This window comes from Antennarius striatus, chromosome 12, assembly GCF_040054535.1.
Source record: "Antennarius striatus isolate MH-2024 chromosome 12, ASM4005453v1, whole genome shotgun sequence".
In the NCBI taxonomy this organism is placed as follows: Eukaryota; Metazoa; Chordata; class Actinopteri; order Lophiiformes; family Antennariidae; genus Antennarius; species Antennarius striatus.
The window spans coordinates 1200103-1216832 of NC_090787.1; the positions used below are offsets into that span (position 1 = coordinate 1200103).

The 16730-nt window shown below is 40.8% G+C and overlaps 2 protein-coding genes across 7 annotated transcripts in view; one reads left to right on the forward strand and one right to left on the reverse strand.

The window, feature by feature from the left end:
- Positions 1-9514, forward strand: part of gulp1a (GULP PTB domain containing engulfment adaptor 1a) — a 61589-nt gene extending 52075 nt beyond the window's left edge. For 4 of the 6 annotated variants that reach the window (XM_068328901.1, XM_068328902.1, XM_068328903.1 and 1 more), the window contains 8 exons: positions 103-174; positions 3211-3309; positions 3421-3558; positions 3657-3773; positions 4247-4333; positions 4918-5056; positions 5863-5954; positions 9059-9514. In XM_068328901.1, coding sequence (XP_068185002.1) covers positions 103-174; positions 3211-3309; positions 3421-3558; positions 3657-3773; positions 4247-4333; positions 4918-5056; positions 5863-5954; positions 9059-9130 — 816 coding nt within the window. In that variant the 3' untranslated portion in view covers positions 9131-9514. Of the gene's footprint in view, positions 1-102; positions 175-3210; positions 3310-3420; positions 3559-3656; positions 3774-4246; positions 4334-4552; positions 4784-4917; positions 5057-5862; positions 5955-9058 lie in introns of all 6 variants that reach the window. The other 2 variants (XM_068328904.1, XM_068328900.1) reach the window with 2 other exon arrangements.
- A 508-nt stretch (positions 9515-10022) lies between these two features.
- The window catches only part of col5a2a (collagen, type V, alpha 2a), a 32269-nt gene continuing 25561 nt past the window's right edge, over positions 10023-16730 (reverse strand). The window contains exons 43-54 of the mRNA XM_068328897.1: positions 16462-16569; positions 16269-16376; positions 16133-16186; positions 15952-16059; positions 15633-15686; positions 15420-15527; positions 14371-14424; positions 14128-14235; positions 13652-13958; positions 13126-13307; positions 12720-12962; positions 10023-11478 (exon numbers count right to left, since the gene is read on the reverse strand). Coding sequence (XP_068184998.1) covers positions 11332-11478; positions 12720-12962; positions 13126-13307; positions 13652-13958; positions 14128-14235; positions 14371-14424; positions 15420-15527; positions 15633-15686; positions 15952-16059; positions 16133-16186; positions 16269-16376; positions 16462-16569 — 1581 coding nt within the window. The 3' untranslated portion in view covers positions 10023-11331. The remainder of the gene's footprint in view (positions 11479-12719; positions 12963-13125; positions 13308-13651; positions 13959-14127; positions 14236-14370; positions 14425-15419; positions 15528-15632; positions 15687-15951; positions 16060-16132; positions 16187-16268; positions 16377-16461; positions 16570-16730) is intronic.

The following is a 16730-nucleotide window of genomic DNA, read 5'->3' on the forward strand; positions in this document are numbered from 1 at the left end:
TGAGTCTTTGTGGTCTGATTTTCGCAGCCATTAACCATCAGACGTTGTTTTTTTGTTGTTATTACCATTTAATTCCTGTATGATTTTTTACTCTGTTTCCAGTTCCTTGGAAACACGGAGGTCGAAGCCCCGAAAGGTACTGAAGTGGTGAAGGACGCCGTCAGAAAGCTGAAGGTAAAGCCAGTCGGAGTGAGCTGTAGCCTGAAGGACAGACGGGGGGGGGGGGCGTTCTTGACCGACCACATTGGATTGGAGACTCACAACTGGGGAGGGGGGAGTCTGACAAATGTTCCCATCGCTTATCATTTACCAACAAGGTGCCCTTGGAGTTTTCCAGCTCCTGAGGGTGAATACTTATACCTGCTGGATGAGCAGTGGAGTTTGTCCGGCCAGCCATGTGCAACCCAGTGGATGAAGAATCCAATCCAATATCCATCTACCACAATAACTATTGTTTTCTTACCCTTGGCTTGAACCCTCTAACCCACATGTGACTTCATTAAAGCACCAGTGATATAATGTGCCATCACAGAAAACCTTTGAACTTAATATTCACTGGTAGTTACTTTATTAAGTACATGACCTGTGATGCCTGAAGATGATTGGAACTGTTTTGCAAAGAAACAAGGATTCAGAACGCAACAAATTCCAAACAGGAAATGAATATCAAGGTTCGAGAGTAGCTAGGAACAAACTGATGCGAGGAATCAACCAGAGAGCAGGAGCGCAGGGGAAAGCAGACAATGAAGACCAGGTTATATACAGATTGCTAAAGAAGGGAGATCGGGAACAGGTGTAGCCCTGACAATGTTGACGATAACAAACTATCTCAATGGAGGGGGAAAAAATTAATACAACAAAGACAGCATGTAGAGTTAAAGACCTGACGCCCATGAACGACCTTTCAAAGTAAAATACTGAAGACAAAATCAGAGTTCACACAAACTAAAGTCACATTAGACATACAGCGCTAAAAAACACAGCAAGCCCTGGCCACAGACCCAACATTCTCAATAAAAGGTTCCAATCAAGAACTGAGGTACAAAGACTACAGGTACAGGTCTTATTGGTACACACCATCTTTCTTGAAGTAGTTCAGTACCAGTAAACACTCTGCAGGTCATTCAGGAATGACAAACTGCCATTGTTGAAGGGCAACAGGCTTATTATTATACAGTAGTATTTCTTATTTACCGCATTCCTGATCCGCTAACACGGAGTTAAAGTAAAACTTCCCTGGTGAATGGTAAACCTGAGCTCCTCTCTAACATGCTCCACTCAGCAGTACTTGGGTTCACATAAACTAGACCGTGTTTGCCTTCCTGCGTGAGAACTCTGCGCCCCGAGTCTTTCTCCCTCTTGTTTATGTGGCTTTGCTCGCTGCCTGCTGGCCTGTCCTCTGTCTCCACCAGCCAAGAGTTGAATCTGTGAGGCCACTTGTAGGGGAGGACTGCTTTCCCAAAACCCATCCCTCTATTGTTACTTTACATTTGATCTTGAAAGCCTGTTTAGAGACAGAGGCTCCATGGTTACGCTCCGAGATGCAATTACAATCATAGAGAAAGCATTGGTTGTGTGAGAAAAAACCCAGGATTGACTGACAGTTCAAGCCCACGGTAGATTTTTTTTGTGTGTGTTGCTTCCCAAGAAGATCAGAGTCCCTGTGACTCATTCTTACTGTTTGTTCTCCCACTCCGGTCCTGTTTGTGTCTGGAGGCTGAAATTATAGACGTTTGTCTCAAGGCTTTACAAGGACTCGATTAAGTTAATCATTTTAATGTAAACCTGGGAATGCCTTGTAGTTAGAGGCTGTACACTACAGCGTTTCTGACACACAAACACTGCATTTCTCTTAGCCGTGGGGTTTGTTTGTTGGAATCTAGCAAATCATTAGAACAACTCCTATGACAGTAATGGGTACATCCTTAACATGGACCATTTACACTGTAAGTAACGGCAGGCTGTCAGCGCCGTCAGGTTGTCACCCCGTGTCTCGATCCTCCTTCAACACACGTCGAACCCACTGCCAGGTCCAGTTAGTGTTTATGTCACTTGGTGAAATAACAGTGAAACCCTTTCAATGTTTTTTTTGGCAGCACTTGAAGAAGTGACCCATCGAATGAATTTAGAGTTTAATATCGGAAGGAGTCTCCTGTAAGACACTTAACCTTAATGTTAATTGACATCCTGATTTGCTATTAAATGCCGCTTCTAATTCCAGAGCATGTCTGTGTTTGGCCTCTAGTTTAAAGTTGTATTGTAGTAAATCTGTTTTCTTAACTGTGCAGAGAAGCAACAGGGCTTCATTACGTCTATTCACATTTGAATAGACCTGAAATCTGATACAATATGTATGAATAATACAGCTCATCCATAATATCCTAAACGTCTATTCACGTTTGAAAACCCCCCCCTACATCCAGTAGGGGGAGTTACTGACATCGGTGTCAGTAGACTCATAAAAGACCAAAAGGCAAAAGTAAATTATTCTCTATCAGAATTAAATTAATAAATGAAAAAAAGAACAACCTCTTTGATTTGTAAATGAAGATTCATTATTTAATTCAACTTTTTATCCTAACATTGTACAATATACTTGTGCTTCATGGTGTTTTATGGATCACTGTTTTTACTGTTCAGTTTTGTTTTAAGTTGTATTAGTAGAAATAGCACCTGATATTTAGGTTTAAAATCACAAAGTAATAAAGGTTATTTAAATTTTGTTAAGTGGAAAATGGTGTCCAATAAACAAATAAATAAATAGTCTGCTAAACTAATTTAATATGGAAAATGGGAGAGGTTGTTAAGGGATAATTTCAGTAAATATGGCTTTAATGACAAAAATATCTTTATGTAAAAGCCATCTGTAAAACCTATTAAATAAAGTAATCAACAATATCAAACATAATTTCCTATAATTCTTCACTTCTTTGACCGCATATTGATAATATTTGGTGAGCTCCTAACATACAGTAGGTTATCTGTATTTGTCCTCTTTGACTGATCCGGGAAAAATGGTGTAAAAAGTGCGTCATCAGTTTTTAGCATAACGCTGTTATGACCTGACAGACAATGTTTAGGGTATGAAAACAACATCGACCAGTTCATTGCTAGCTTTTTCTGCTGACACCTAGAGGCAAAAAGGATGATCAGTTGTGGAAATGTACACCATCGTCTGTCCTTAGTGTTCATCGCTTCTGTTACTGACAGTTTCAGAGACACATTAAGAAATCAGAAGGACAGAAGATGCCCAAGGTGGAGTTGCAGATCTCCATTTATGGCGTGAAGATACTGGATCCCAAGACAAAAGTGAGTCCAACTATAAAATATGGTAAAGTTGTATTTTCCTTTAGCGCTGACAAAATTGTGAGTCCCAGTGACAGCAAACATAAAAATGAATGCTTTGTGTTTCTCCCCCAGGATGTGCAGCATAACTGTCAGTTACACCGGATATCCTTCTGTGCAGACGACAAAACAGATAAAAGGATATTCACCTTCATCTGCAAAGACTCGGAGTCCAACAAACACCTGTGTTACGTGTTTGACAGTGAAAAGTGTGTAAGTGTCTTTTCATCTTAAGCATAAGTTTTGATTGAGGCCATTTGGAATTCTGTTCCAACATCTTCATCAATGTAATCAACAAAATGGCGTTGCAGGCGGAGGAGATAACCCTAACCATCGGTCAGGCCTTCGACTTGGCCTACAAGAAGTTTCTGGAGTCTGGAGGCAAAGACGTAGAAACCAGGAAACAGATTGGGAGCCTGCAGAAAAGAGTATGTCGCTCATCCATCGATTCAACTGGTTCACTCCCACATAGACCAGAATTTAGTCTGAAGAGCTCCGCAGTGAAGCAACGATATGTTTCATAATCAATGCAGAGCTTGTTTGTATTGATCGCTATAAGTGATCCAGTGAGGGCAATCAAGCTGCACTGATGAAACGTATCGATGGTGAATATTAATGCTGTTAGCTCGGCTGGTACAAACTCAGTTTGAAATAAAGTGATTATATTATTTACCCTGCTGTAGCCGTGGAGTGTGAATTTTGATTTATTAAAACATCAAATTAACTGATAGCAGAGGCTCCCTCTGAAGTAATTCATGATTAGGAGTGGAGTTCTGAAAAAACAAATTATATGTTCACTCTTAGTTTTTCAGTCACTCGATAACTTGACTTAATTAAAAACTTTAATGTAATGCAACCTGTAAAATGAATGAAATGCTTGTTGTTGTTGTTGTTGTTACAGATTCAAGAACTGGAAACGGAAAACTCTGAACTAAAGCAACAGCTTCAGGATCTGGAGGAACAGCTGATGATCGCTCATGTGCCACCGGTGAGAACAAACTGCACCAACACAACTGCATTATAACACTAATAAGTAAATCTATTCATTACACTCACTTTGAATAAACACAGCTGCATATCTAAGAGATTACATGAACGTGAAACCTTCAGCATCTAATGCTTGAAACCAACATTTTCTCCTCTTCTACATCCCTGAATAAGACCTTTCCTCCGTGGTTGTTTCCTGTCTGCCATCTTTTTCTCCCAGCCGCTGCACATAAACGCGTCAAACGAAGCGTACATGCTGCAGAGGCCGTCCTCTCTCTTCTGGTGTCACAGCATCAACAGCTTCTCCTGTCTGGAGATCTCCTCTGTCACACTCACTCCTATGAGCTCACCGGAGTCCAACCTGTCTGCCGGCCTACTAACTCCTCCACCTGCCAAACACGCTGTCCTTCCTCCTAAGCCTACCGAGGGGTGCAGCATCCCACGGCCTCGCGTAAACACTTCCTTTCTCTCTGCTGTCGCCGGCCTGCTGTTTTTATCTTTCCTTTACCTTTTTCTGCTTTTTTTCTCTCACTTTCGTAAGTTTGACCGTCTTCAGCTGAACTGTTTCCACCACTACATATACAGGCAGGGAGTATCTCCATGAAGCCGCAGTCTACAGATGTGTTCGACATGGTTCCCTTCTCCCCAGTGACGCCACTGGTGCCCACCCTGGCCAGCAACGGCTGCCCACCACCACCACCCACCACCTTACCACCAGATATGAGTGAGTAAAGATCCGCAGATTCACAGGTTTTAACCCCTTTAAACCCTGAACTTTTAAATAATTGCCAAAAAAAAATCACATTTTTAGAAATTGAACCTAAATTGAACCTTAACAAATTTGTGAGAAAAAAAAAACTTTTTACAAAAATCTGTATATATGAACTTTAATTTGTATTATTTTTGCCAAATCCCAAATTGCTTTGCTTGCAAAATGCAGATGCACGAGCCTGAAATGCCAAGTGTATCAAACATGAGAGTGTCTAAAAGTAGGTCAAAAGTGTTGTTTTTTAATAACATTTTTTGAAAATTGAATTAAAAAATTAAATAAAAAGTGTGCTTTGACCAAAAACTACATTTCCCACAATGTGGTCATGAAGCTCATTTTAACTTTGACAAAAAAGTTTTGAACAAAGTCAATCTCCTAACTTGTGTTAGATGTTATTTTTCTTTATCCACTTGGATAGTTTGATCCTCGATTGATGAAGTTATGCGGGTACGATAACCTGACATAACCTGATTTATGTTAAAACAGAGAAACAAACGTGTTTTTTCTGTGCAACTGTAACGTTTGCATCTTGAATAAGTAATGAATTCAGAGTAGTTACATTTATATTACATTACATTGAGTTATATTTAAGTTATATCTGCCCCTTTGAAGACAGTCACCCCTGCTTTAAAGGATTAATTTTTACTTTTTTATTTCCCCCCCTATTTTTATTTTTAGAAACTGTTTGATTTCAAAATGAGTCCTTAGAACTCAAATCGTCTTTTCTCAAAGCCGTGACAGTGATGCTGGATGCTCTCTAGGTAAAGACCTGTTTGGAGCCGAGCCATTTGATCCGTTCAGCTGCGGGGCAGACTTCCCTCCGGATATTCAGTCAAAGCTGGATGAGATGCAGGTGAGTCAACCTCTGATTCCTCCAATGCGTGTCATGAACAGCTGCAGCTGTGACTCTGCATCAGTATCAGTATCAGCATCCGCCCTGAGAGGAGGTGTTGTGCATCACAGAAGGTATCGACCTGGACCTGTGCTGACTAATTGGACCGTGATCGTGTCAGTGCCCCCTTTGGTAAAATGATAAATGGTGAAATAGACGGAGTTTGTTTTGCTGTTGTGCACTAAAACAAGCAGATGTGAGCGATCACCTCATTGTGTCTCCTCTCTGTAAAAGCTGAGCACAATAAGAGATAAACGAGTCCTCAGCTGACGCCAGGGTGAATATGATGCGGCGCCTTTTCGGATCTGTCAGGGACATAAACTAGTTTCATCACTGCTTCGAAGCGGTGATGTGTTGTGATTGTCAGTGTCCGTGTGTTCTTCTGTCCGTCCGTTCATCCGTCCGTTAGTATGTCCACCAAATATCCTCGCAACTGTTCGCAAACAGAAAGATGAAACAAAAAACACATTTGGGCAGCAAAGGGGATAAACATGAGATGATTACCTTAACCTTGAGAAAGCTAGGTCAAGGTCAAATTTCAACTTCTTCTCAGGAACCGGATAAGATAGAAAGACGAGGCAGTGTGAGTAAGACCATAGATCAAAGCCCCTGACAGTAGGTCAGAGCACTGGTTTTGATCTTTGACCTATGCAAGTAAGTCAGGGTAAATTTTCAAATTCAGGGATGTCACAGGATGTTGCAGTCTGTGACTGCCTTGGTTCTAGTTTATCTGTTTCAATGATGTGAAAACATGTGACAGTGTTGTCAGGATTGATAGAGATGTCTTTGAATCACGTTGGGGTTGTTTTTTCTCCTAACTACTCCAGTGCAGCGGTGAAACCCTTAAGGAGGGACTTTTCAGATATTATTTAAATATTTGTATGAATAAAAAATACATTTACAATAAGAAAGCTAATCTGTTGTATTATGCTCTATAATGGCCTCATGTCCTTACATGTCCTTACTGAGAGGTTGGTTCAGACCGTGGGGTAGGTCTTCTGGAGAGGGGGGGGGGCTAAGATAGATTGAAGGAGAATTCAAGTGATCAGCAGACTTTAATTTATTGTTGTCATGATTTATTATGATTGATGATAGGCATTTGATATCGCTGGGCAGTAATGGTCTGAAAGTAAAACAATAAAGTCAGCTTAACTTGATGTAAAAAAAAAAACAAAAATTCACACTGTTAGAATTAAAATGGGAAGTACTTTAATTTTCTTCATGGGGACTTAAGGTGCATTCATATGTAAATATTTTAAACGTTTGAGAACATCCAGGTTGGAAAATTTGGACCTCGGCTGCTGCTGTAGTGAAATCCATTAATTTAACTGTATTAATCTGCAGGGTTTGTAGTTTGATTAGACAATAAGGAATCCTGGAAGCTTCATCAGGAATGGCCAGCAGGAGGCAGCATTGCACCGACAGGATTGTTTTTAGTGCACTTTAACTTTTCTTTTTCTGAGTGATTAACAACTGAATGCATCTGTTGTCTTCTCCACCTTCAGCGGCAGAGATGGTTGGTACTCTTGACTCTCTGCTAGCTTCTTGATGGTGTCTTTGGTTGGCATGCTGCATGACTCCCTGTGTGATAGTTCACCTCTCCCATCGTCAAGTGCTCCTCACTCTTGTGAGGGTTTGAACTGCAGTTTCCCACACTTGGAGAATTTGTTCCAGAAGATTGGACTGGAATTCACTCAATGACCACTAATCCACTTTTTCTTTTTTATTTGAAAGTCATTTAGCCACGCAGGTGAAAACCCTTCAAATACAAATGTAAACCAAAAAACCCACAAATAAACCATATACCCCAAAATCAAATACTTAATTTTTAAATTAATTTCAAGCCATTTCAACTACTAGAAATTAACCCTGAAATAAGTAGAAAATACCCACATTTAACCACCCAAACAGATTAAATACATTTTAAAGCATCGTTTAACTATTTAACTTTACAAATTTTGTAACTTCTCATCCACATGATATTAACCAAATGACATTTAACCCTGCACTTCGATCACATGCCTTCAATACATTAGATTTAATGCTGACATGATTGAATCACAGCACACTGCAAACATGAACAGCATTTGTAAATGTTCACTGGCTCCTTCTTCCTTCTTTGAACAAGGTTTAATTCTGCAGTCTCCAGACAGTACAAAGTTCTTTCCCACAGTTCCCTCCTCAGTCTTCTGTGTGAGTGTCTCCAGCTCTACTGATTGTCTGATCGCCTCCACCTGTTGCAATCAATCTCCAGCTGGAACAGGTGCAGCAGGTGGAGGTGATCCACCTCCAGCAGAGGGCGTGGCCTGCAGCTCAGCCCAACACCCATCTTCTCTGAAATGGACCTTGGTTTATTGATCCCAAGTGAGGAAAAGTAACTATCCCAGAGATGTGTTTGAGCGTTAGCAGACACTGTGGACGGGACAAAAACTAATTGTGCACACATTTATTATTTGTGGAACTGATTACCTCCCATGAAGAGGTGATGTCTTGTAATTGTCAGTGTGTGTTCATCCGTCCATCCACCAAACATCTTCACAAGCGTTGCAGATAGAAAGATGAAACAAAACCCACGTTATGAATTATGAAAATGAAATCACAACCTTGACCTTTTATACCTGTTTAGGTACACATCTCTGAAACCTGATGAGATATAATCACAAAACAAAAAGCAACCTTTTCAGGAAGCCACGTTTTGAATTCAGGGCTGCCGCGGGATGTTGCGGTCTCTAAAATTGTGCAATTAGATAAAAGTGATAAACGGGTCCAGAGAGTTCCACAGCTCTGATAGATGGCGACCCCCTTGAACCTCTGTAGGATTGGTGATTAGAGAAACTAAATGAGAGAATAACTGAAGAGTTAGGCAGCTTTTTAAGGTGAGTTTCACTCCATGACTTGTCTCATGCATGATTGAACAAGTGTTTTAATCAATGTGAGCTTTAACATTTCATTATCCTTATTCCCATTGCTTCCAATCTAACTATCACTCAGACCGGCTGTTCCTCCAACATGATCCCCTCCCTCCCCCTACACCATCGTCACTGCTATCCTCTCTTGTCTTCCAGGAGGGGTTCAAAATGGGACTAACCTTAGAGGGCACGGTCTTCTCTTTGGATCCGCTAGATAGCCGCTGCTGATGCCAAGAAGATACTCTCTGTCGTGTACCTTGAACTCATTTGTATGAAGAAGTGCCAAAATCCACTCCACGGTCCCGTCAAGATGTCATGGTGTTCATCTTGAGGTTTATATGCATTTGCATTTAGATTGGTTTTTCGATATTTCAAGGTAAACTCAGATCCATTATAGAAAAGAGCTATTTTTGTAAACGAAAAACTGTGGAAGGTGTAGTTTTGAGTACCTTTGCTTGCACAGGCAGTGGGAGATGTAAATAGTCAATGATGTCCAATGGTACACATAATTTTCATATGAGACTGTTTGTGTGTATGCACCATTTGAATTATGTACCGTTAACACATTCCTGTTTGTATGGCAACTAAAATAAATACAATCTGTATCAATAACACAGTTCATCCATAATATCCTATATCTTATCTTACTCCACATAATTACCAATATGAATTAATCCAGTCTGATGCTTTTTTGGGGGGTTTTTTGTTTGCTTTTTTTTCTTCTTACTGACCAATCCACTGTTTTTGACATTGAGTTATTTGTTTGGTTTTGTTTATTTCTTCTATGCATTCACAAGTCACCATTCCAGTTTTTTCTTGTCATAATTTTATACCAGAGGACACTTTCTTTGGACAACCTTTGTCCACATCCATTACTATTCCAGTATTTTTTTTTATTTGGTTGCATTGACTTTGCTGTTTCAATTATTAAAGTCTTGTTTCAAAAGAAATTCTACCCATATTATTATTTATTATTTTCAAAACTTTATTTTGTGTTTTTGTGTGATTTCTGTTACTTATTTTTGACTGCATCACTCTCTCGAGGCTGAAATAATGCTTTTGAACAGTTTTTCCAAAGAAACCAAATGAACATTTCTTAAGCAACAAGAAGCGAAGAAAAGGAATTTAAATATTTATTTTCAAACCAACCCTCCTCTCCATCCTCTCTGCCCCCAGGATGTTAGCGGGCAGTCAAATGGTCACAGTGGAATTACTTAAAGGTGGATTCATGAAAGTATTGAACAAACAGCTCAATTTGAAATGTTTGTAGATGTTAATACACAAACACTAATCATTTATGAAGTCCAAAATGTGAGTCTATGAAAACAAAAAAACAAAGGACCTGACTATACCTGAAGCAATATGACAAGAGTTTGGGGGGATTAACAAGCATTGTGTTTAATTTGTTGCAGAGCAAGAAATACAAAGCAAACAGGCACTCACAGCTACCTTATTCGATGTAACTACTTATAAAAAAGGGTTTCAAGAGCATATAAGTCCAGGGTACTCAATAAGGGGGAAGTGACATGCATAAAAATAGAAAATTTTCTTCTACCTTTCACTGAACGATATTGAAATTGAAGAAACAAAAAAAATTACAAATCACCACACACCAGTCACGTGACACCTCATTCATCTCTCCATCGTTGACAGAAAGATCTTTATTGGTATCCCCAAACCCTGCCCTACTGTGCAGCTAGAAGTGCACAAGGATCACACTACTTACAAAACAGCACCGGTGAAAAAGATTTACATGTAGCGTCATGGTTTCTCAGTTTCGGTGACGAGGTAGCTAACACTGAGGAATCAACAGTCTTGAAGTTTGTTTAATGTTGTACATGCTCGGTACAGAGTGTAGAATAACTGGATACAGACATCAAAACACCTGTGTCAGTAAATGCACCATTAGCTGTATTTGTTTCCTCAATAGCACCACAATCTTTTTTTTTTTAATATTCAAATATTTAAAACAAAAAAAAAAAATTAAAGAGACAAATCAATAAAAAATATTAGCGGAAGGACATTTGATGTGGCATCATTGAGATTTTTCTGGACCTATTAACAGCAGTTTTAATTACCATTTTAAAGCATCCAAGTTCATAAATCTTTGGCAATGTTGTATGGATTAAAAATAAGAAAAATCTTTGGGAGAGAACTACATTGCAGCGAGCCTCGAAATGCATCAAGCCTTGAGTCAGTCATACACAAAACAGGGCAATGATTCTGACTTCTACCAAATTGTATTTCCTAATTACAAACATTCATCCTAACTTACTCTTCGATGTCTTGAAGTGGGTTGAAAGGCACAATAAATATCTCGCCACAGGGCCAGAATAGTCCTCAGTACTCGTATGTACAATGTGGCTGATCGTGTCAGCTGTCAGTTCAATAGTCTCACGATTCTCCTCTAGACATCCCTGCTGATGATTTTACAAGAAGCACACTGGCCCGATATCGATGCCGAATTCTTGATCAGGGCCGCCAATGTTCACAGGGGCAATATCCGCAATGGGAAGTCTCGCCGTTTTCTGTGTCCTGTACTCAAACACTGTCTTGCCCCAGTTGCCGTTTGCTTGCTGTTAAAGACAAGAGAAATGAAAGTTAAGCAACTAACAAGCTGATTTGGTTTAAAGTAATACAGCTCAATGAAATGGTATTTGTGTGGCTTTGCAACAGAAACATTGGCAAAAACCATGAATGAATTCTAGTCTATTGAGTGAAACATCTTCATCCACCGTTAAAATGCATCATTGAGCACCAGTGAACTGGGACACATTTGTCTTCATTCCCCATGAAGATTTACAATCCTACTAATGTACATTGACTCAATGTTTCACACACACATTACTGCACAAATACCAGTGCTCCAAATGTGTGTCATCATGCCAACATTTATCACCAACTGAAAATTGTCTTTTACCTATGCAGGACGAGAAAACACATCATTTTAAGTTTTCTGGAGAAATTGTTAGGCAGCTCTAAAGGGAGATAGAGTCTATGCCAATGTAATTACAGTATCGCTATTTCCCTGGTCAAGGGTTCACAAGCTCCAAAGGACTTTTTTTTTCAGTTGAATTGTGAATTGTTAATTTTATACACTTTATTTCTTTCAATGATGCCAACAAAATGTGAGTTTTACTCAAAGATTATATCATAGAACAGACTACATTAGTAAAGTCTTTGTGGAACAAAAACTTGTGATTGACCTGAACTTCACTTTAGTGAAAGCATACGATACGGCTTGATTATATTACAACATTTTTTTAATTAGAAATAACTTCGCACTGCGAAGTTTTCAAACAAATCCCAGTATGCGCATATTTCAAAAATGGTTGCCAACGCAGTAAGCATGCCAAGGCAGTAGATGGCGGCGTAACATTTAAAATTTGATTTCACAGAATGAGAGCAGAGTAGTAGTGCAGAAAACGTACGAAGTGTGTCGATAATGTCAGCAGAGTGCCGCTCAAACAAGACTGAAACTGTTTCCCCGTGAAGTTCATGAGCGTATGAGCGTAGCTCAATACTCAGTCCTGATAACTTCAGACTCTCTCCCTTTATAAAACTAATCCTAATGTAGCTCATCTACTAATTTGATGTGACGCAGAAGTGTTTCCATTAGAGGCACTAGCCTCGTGTGTGTTAAGTCACACTCAGACGGATACCTTCTGGGCCTATCAGGCACTGGGACTTGTGCCAGAATGAGACTTGGCTAGGTTAACTTTGTTGGCTTTGCTCATTTCATCGGCTTTGCTGAGAAACAGAACAATGCAGAGTAACGTCTGCCTGAAATGATCTGTTAGAGTTTTGGTGAACTTACTGAGCAGGAGTCCTCCAGCACTGTGTATCTGAAGCGGTTGTTTCCTTCTGCTTTGAGTTCCAGATCGTTGGCAGCCTTGAGGATTACTGCCTTCTTTAAGTTGCCCGCCTTCTCATCCTTGTAGCCAACAGAGTTTTTGCAGTGGTAGGTGATGGTCTGGGATGCCTCTTTGGAGAGGAGGCGGATGAAAGTCATCTGTACGGTGACAGAGTTTGCTGGCTGGTATTTGTTGCCATATGTGAACTAAAAACACAGAATTCCACCAGTTAGCCAAGAAGCACTTGTGAAAATACAAGTTTCAAAAGTCTTTCTTCCACCCTTTTACACATGTAGTAAAGTACATTTTTGTTACAAAAAACATATTCTTTACACTGTTCTCTGGCATCATTCAAAATGTGACTCTCACTTGTGTTCCTCTGTTGATGTCAGCTCCAAACCACACTGGTTTGTTCCTGGAATTGCTCCACCATTGTTTACGAGGTATACTGGATGGGTTGGCAGAGATGCAGGTCTCTCCGGTGTCCATGTTGCAGTGCACTTTGATGGCATCCTCTACACTGCCTTGGTTGGGATCCACCCAGTATTCGCCTGTGCAACAAAAAATATAGGCATTTAGTAGATTTATTACACAGTTCCCATGACTGTACCAGTGAAATAAAACAGTTATGCAGCCTGTGAGCAGCTTAGGTTCACAGTTCAGAAGCATCATGTCCTGACTTTTGTTCTAGATTCATCAAGTTAAGTTCAATTGCTGATTACAAAAGCAAGAAGAAAAAAAAAGCATGGAGAACATTTTAAACTAGATTACAAATATAGGGGATGATTAAATTCATGTTGCACACAATACCAGAGCTAATGACAGCATTAACAAAAGCAACAACACACAATTGCTACAACAACTGGCAATGCAAAACTGCCCCAGTAACCCTCACCACTTTTCTTCATGGGGTAGCATCTCTTGAGGTCATCACAGGTCCTAGCAGGATGTTTCTGGCTCCCATCGGGGCTCTTCATGCTGTCGATCTGGCTGCTGAGGGCCTTCAGGGTGGCCAGAACACTTGGGTCCACAGGAACAACAGTGGATGAGTTGCTGTTGGGCAGAGCCTCGTCCTCACTGAACTCAGGAGGAGGAGGTGGGCCAGAGTCGTAATCCTGAGGACCAAAGAGGTCCTCCACAGCAGCAACAGGAGGTCCAGCAGGACCAGGGGGACCTGGAGGTCCAGGCTCTCCAGAAGGGCCCTGTGGGAAAAAGGAATTCACAGATTAAAATATCATTCTCCTTTTCCTTTTAACATCTGTGGGAAAGATGGTCACTAAGAAGGAAAGAAGTTTCACAGTTTAGCGGCCCGCCCTTTTTAATGGTTGGCTACTGGCTGTTTTAAACAAAATTAATTTCATTAGAAAATACCTCTGGTCCAATTTCTCCACTGATTCCACGAGTTCCAGGGGGTCCCATTGGTCCTGGCTGTCCCATATGTCCTTCTTTTCCAGAAGGTCCAATAGGTCCAGGAGGTCCCTGTATAGACAGTTAGCTGTTAGCCTGAGGATTGAATACATCACATAAAAGAATTGTTTCTTTTAATGTTAGACTAATGATGTGGGGGGAAAAAAGAAAATTGAGGAAGTGAATAAGTGGAAGTGTGGTTTTTACCCTCTGGCCACTTGGTCCCACAATTCCTGGAGCTCCCTGTTCTCCTGTTGTACCCTAAAAGAAGGAGGTAATGATTTATTCATTTATTTGTACATAAAATTAGAATATTTGACTGTTTTCTCAAGATGAAAAATGGAAAAAAGCTGACCCTACAGCTGGTAGAAATGACTAAAGCCAAATGCAACTCTTGTTCTTAATATCTGCAAACTAAATGGGTTACATTTTGGAAATCTTCTGCTGCGACAAACAATCCCCATACAATAGTCTTAATTCAACTTGTAACTGGAAACCAAAAGTTAAAATCACAGTTAAAATGAAAAACAAAATAAAGGGCACCACTTCGGTAATTCATTATCGGGTGGATCCGTTCATCTTTCCAATTTCTTGCAAATGAGACGATCATACTCCTTTTATATTCGGCCGCTTAACCGCTTGCGCGTCACAGGTTTGCTGGAGCCTATCTTAGGTGGATACGAGCGAGAGGCAGGGTACACCCCAAATGAGATGCCACATAAAAGGCAAACAAGCCTACACATTCACTCTCATACCAACAGTCAATGTGGTGTGTGACCTAAGCTACATGTTGTTGGAGTTGGGAGAAATCCAGAGAACCCCGAAGAACCCATGCAGACAATTGGAGAACATCCTACTGTGCGGTTAGAAATTAATATTTATCCCTCATAGAAATCTTTGAATAAAACCACAATTGTCCCAAAAGCTTATTGCTTAGCAACACTCGTTACTTAGACATCTGTTAAATGTGAGCCATCGTATGATGAGCTGCAGCCAGGCCTGAGAGAGTTGAATAACCAAACCGAAGCAGAAAAACGCTCCAGAATATGAGACATGAGTCAGCGATCAGAGAGAGACGGCTGGGATCAGCGACTCAGACACTTAGCCATTATTTTCACCTGATGGGAACATTTTTCGACAGATGATGAGCTCCATACACACTTTCAAAACTTCAGAGAGATGCATCTTAACCTCAGATACTAATTCCCAGTCGAACTATTTCTGGAGGAATGTCTGTCGTTCCAGTGTTAACTTACTGGAGGTCCAGGCAGACCCTGCAAACCAGTGAAGCCCCTGTGTCCCTTCTGTCCTCTCTCTCCATGATCACCCAGGTCACCTTTATCTCCACGAGGTCCTTGAGGTCCCTGAGTTGAAAAAAAGATATATTGATTTTATGATATCTATTTAGAAATGGGGGATCTTAAATTCTGCTTTGGGGCTCACATCAGCTAAGACATTCAGTTACTCACCACTAATCCTCTCTTTCCAGCTGAGCCTGGTGGACCGACAGGTCCTCTGGATCCCTGAAAATAGGTCAAATCATCAGAAGGCCCTCAGGGAACAAGGACTTCTGCCAGTGCTGGAAAACTTTCCAAGTCATCGTTATACCCAAATGCAACATTCCTATCATTTAATACTAACATCGCTCGCGTTCCAACATGCACGCTGGGCTTAAACCAAATCATATGTGCTCAGGACGGGTTCATATCTGCTTTTACAGTCTCCTATCACTGACAAAACACAGTTCAGAAGCTCGTTACAGAAAAAGAGATAAAAATGTCATCTTACAGCATCTCCTCTCCTTCCAGCGCCACCCAGTGCACCTACAGGACCTGGAGTGCCAGGAAGTCCCTGAGGGCCAATCAAACCCTCTGGACCGGGATCTCCTCGGTCTCCCTGTAAAAGTAATTGTCAGCTAAACAATAAGGCAAACAACACACCAATCAGCCTTATCATCTTTGTCTTGTACCCTTTGTCCAAGAACTCCATCTTTGCCTGGTGGACCATCAGATCCTGCAGGGCCCTGAAGATTGATATAGAAAACATTAAGACAACTCTTGACGCTCAAGATACATTTGATCATCTAAGGTACAACTTGCACTTACATCAGGACCAGGATCACCACGTGGTCCATTAGCACCAGGAACACCAACAGGACCTGGTGGTCCTTTCTCTCCTTGCTGTCCTGCTGATCCCTGTTTTCCTGGTGGACCCTGAAGAAGAAACACAATGCATGTCAAAATTTAAACAATTTCTATAGTCTGTAATGAATTGGACTACAGGGCTTCAGATACACACCGCTGGTCCTGGTAGGCCTGGCATCCCTCGCTCTCCTCTCTGACCAGGAAGACCCACAATGCCTCTCTGTCCAGTAGTTCCAGCTGGGCCTGGGGGACCATCAGGACCCTAAAGCCAACAAAAGAAACTTCAATCCTTACTTATCCCCTGGTATGAAAATATATTTTACGCCACAATATCTGGACAAGAGGGAAGATAGGGGGTGTATCGTGATCAGATGTGTTTGGCAACATCTGGTAGGTGTAATCATAAACTGTATGCAACATAAC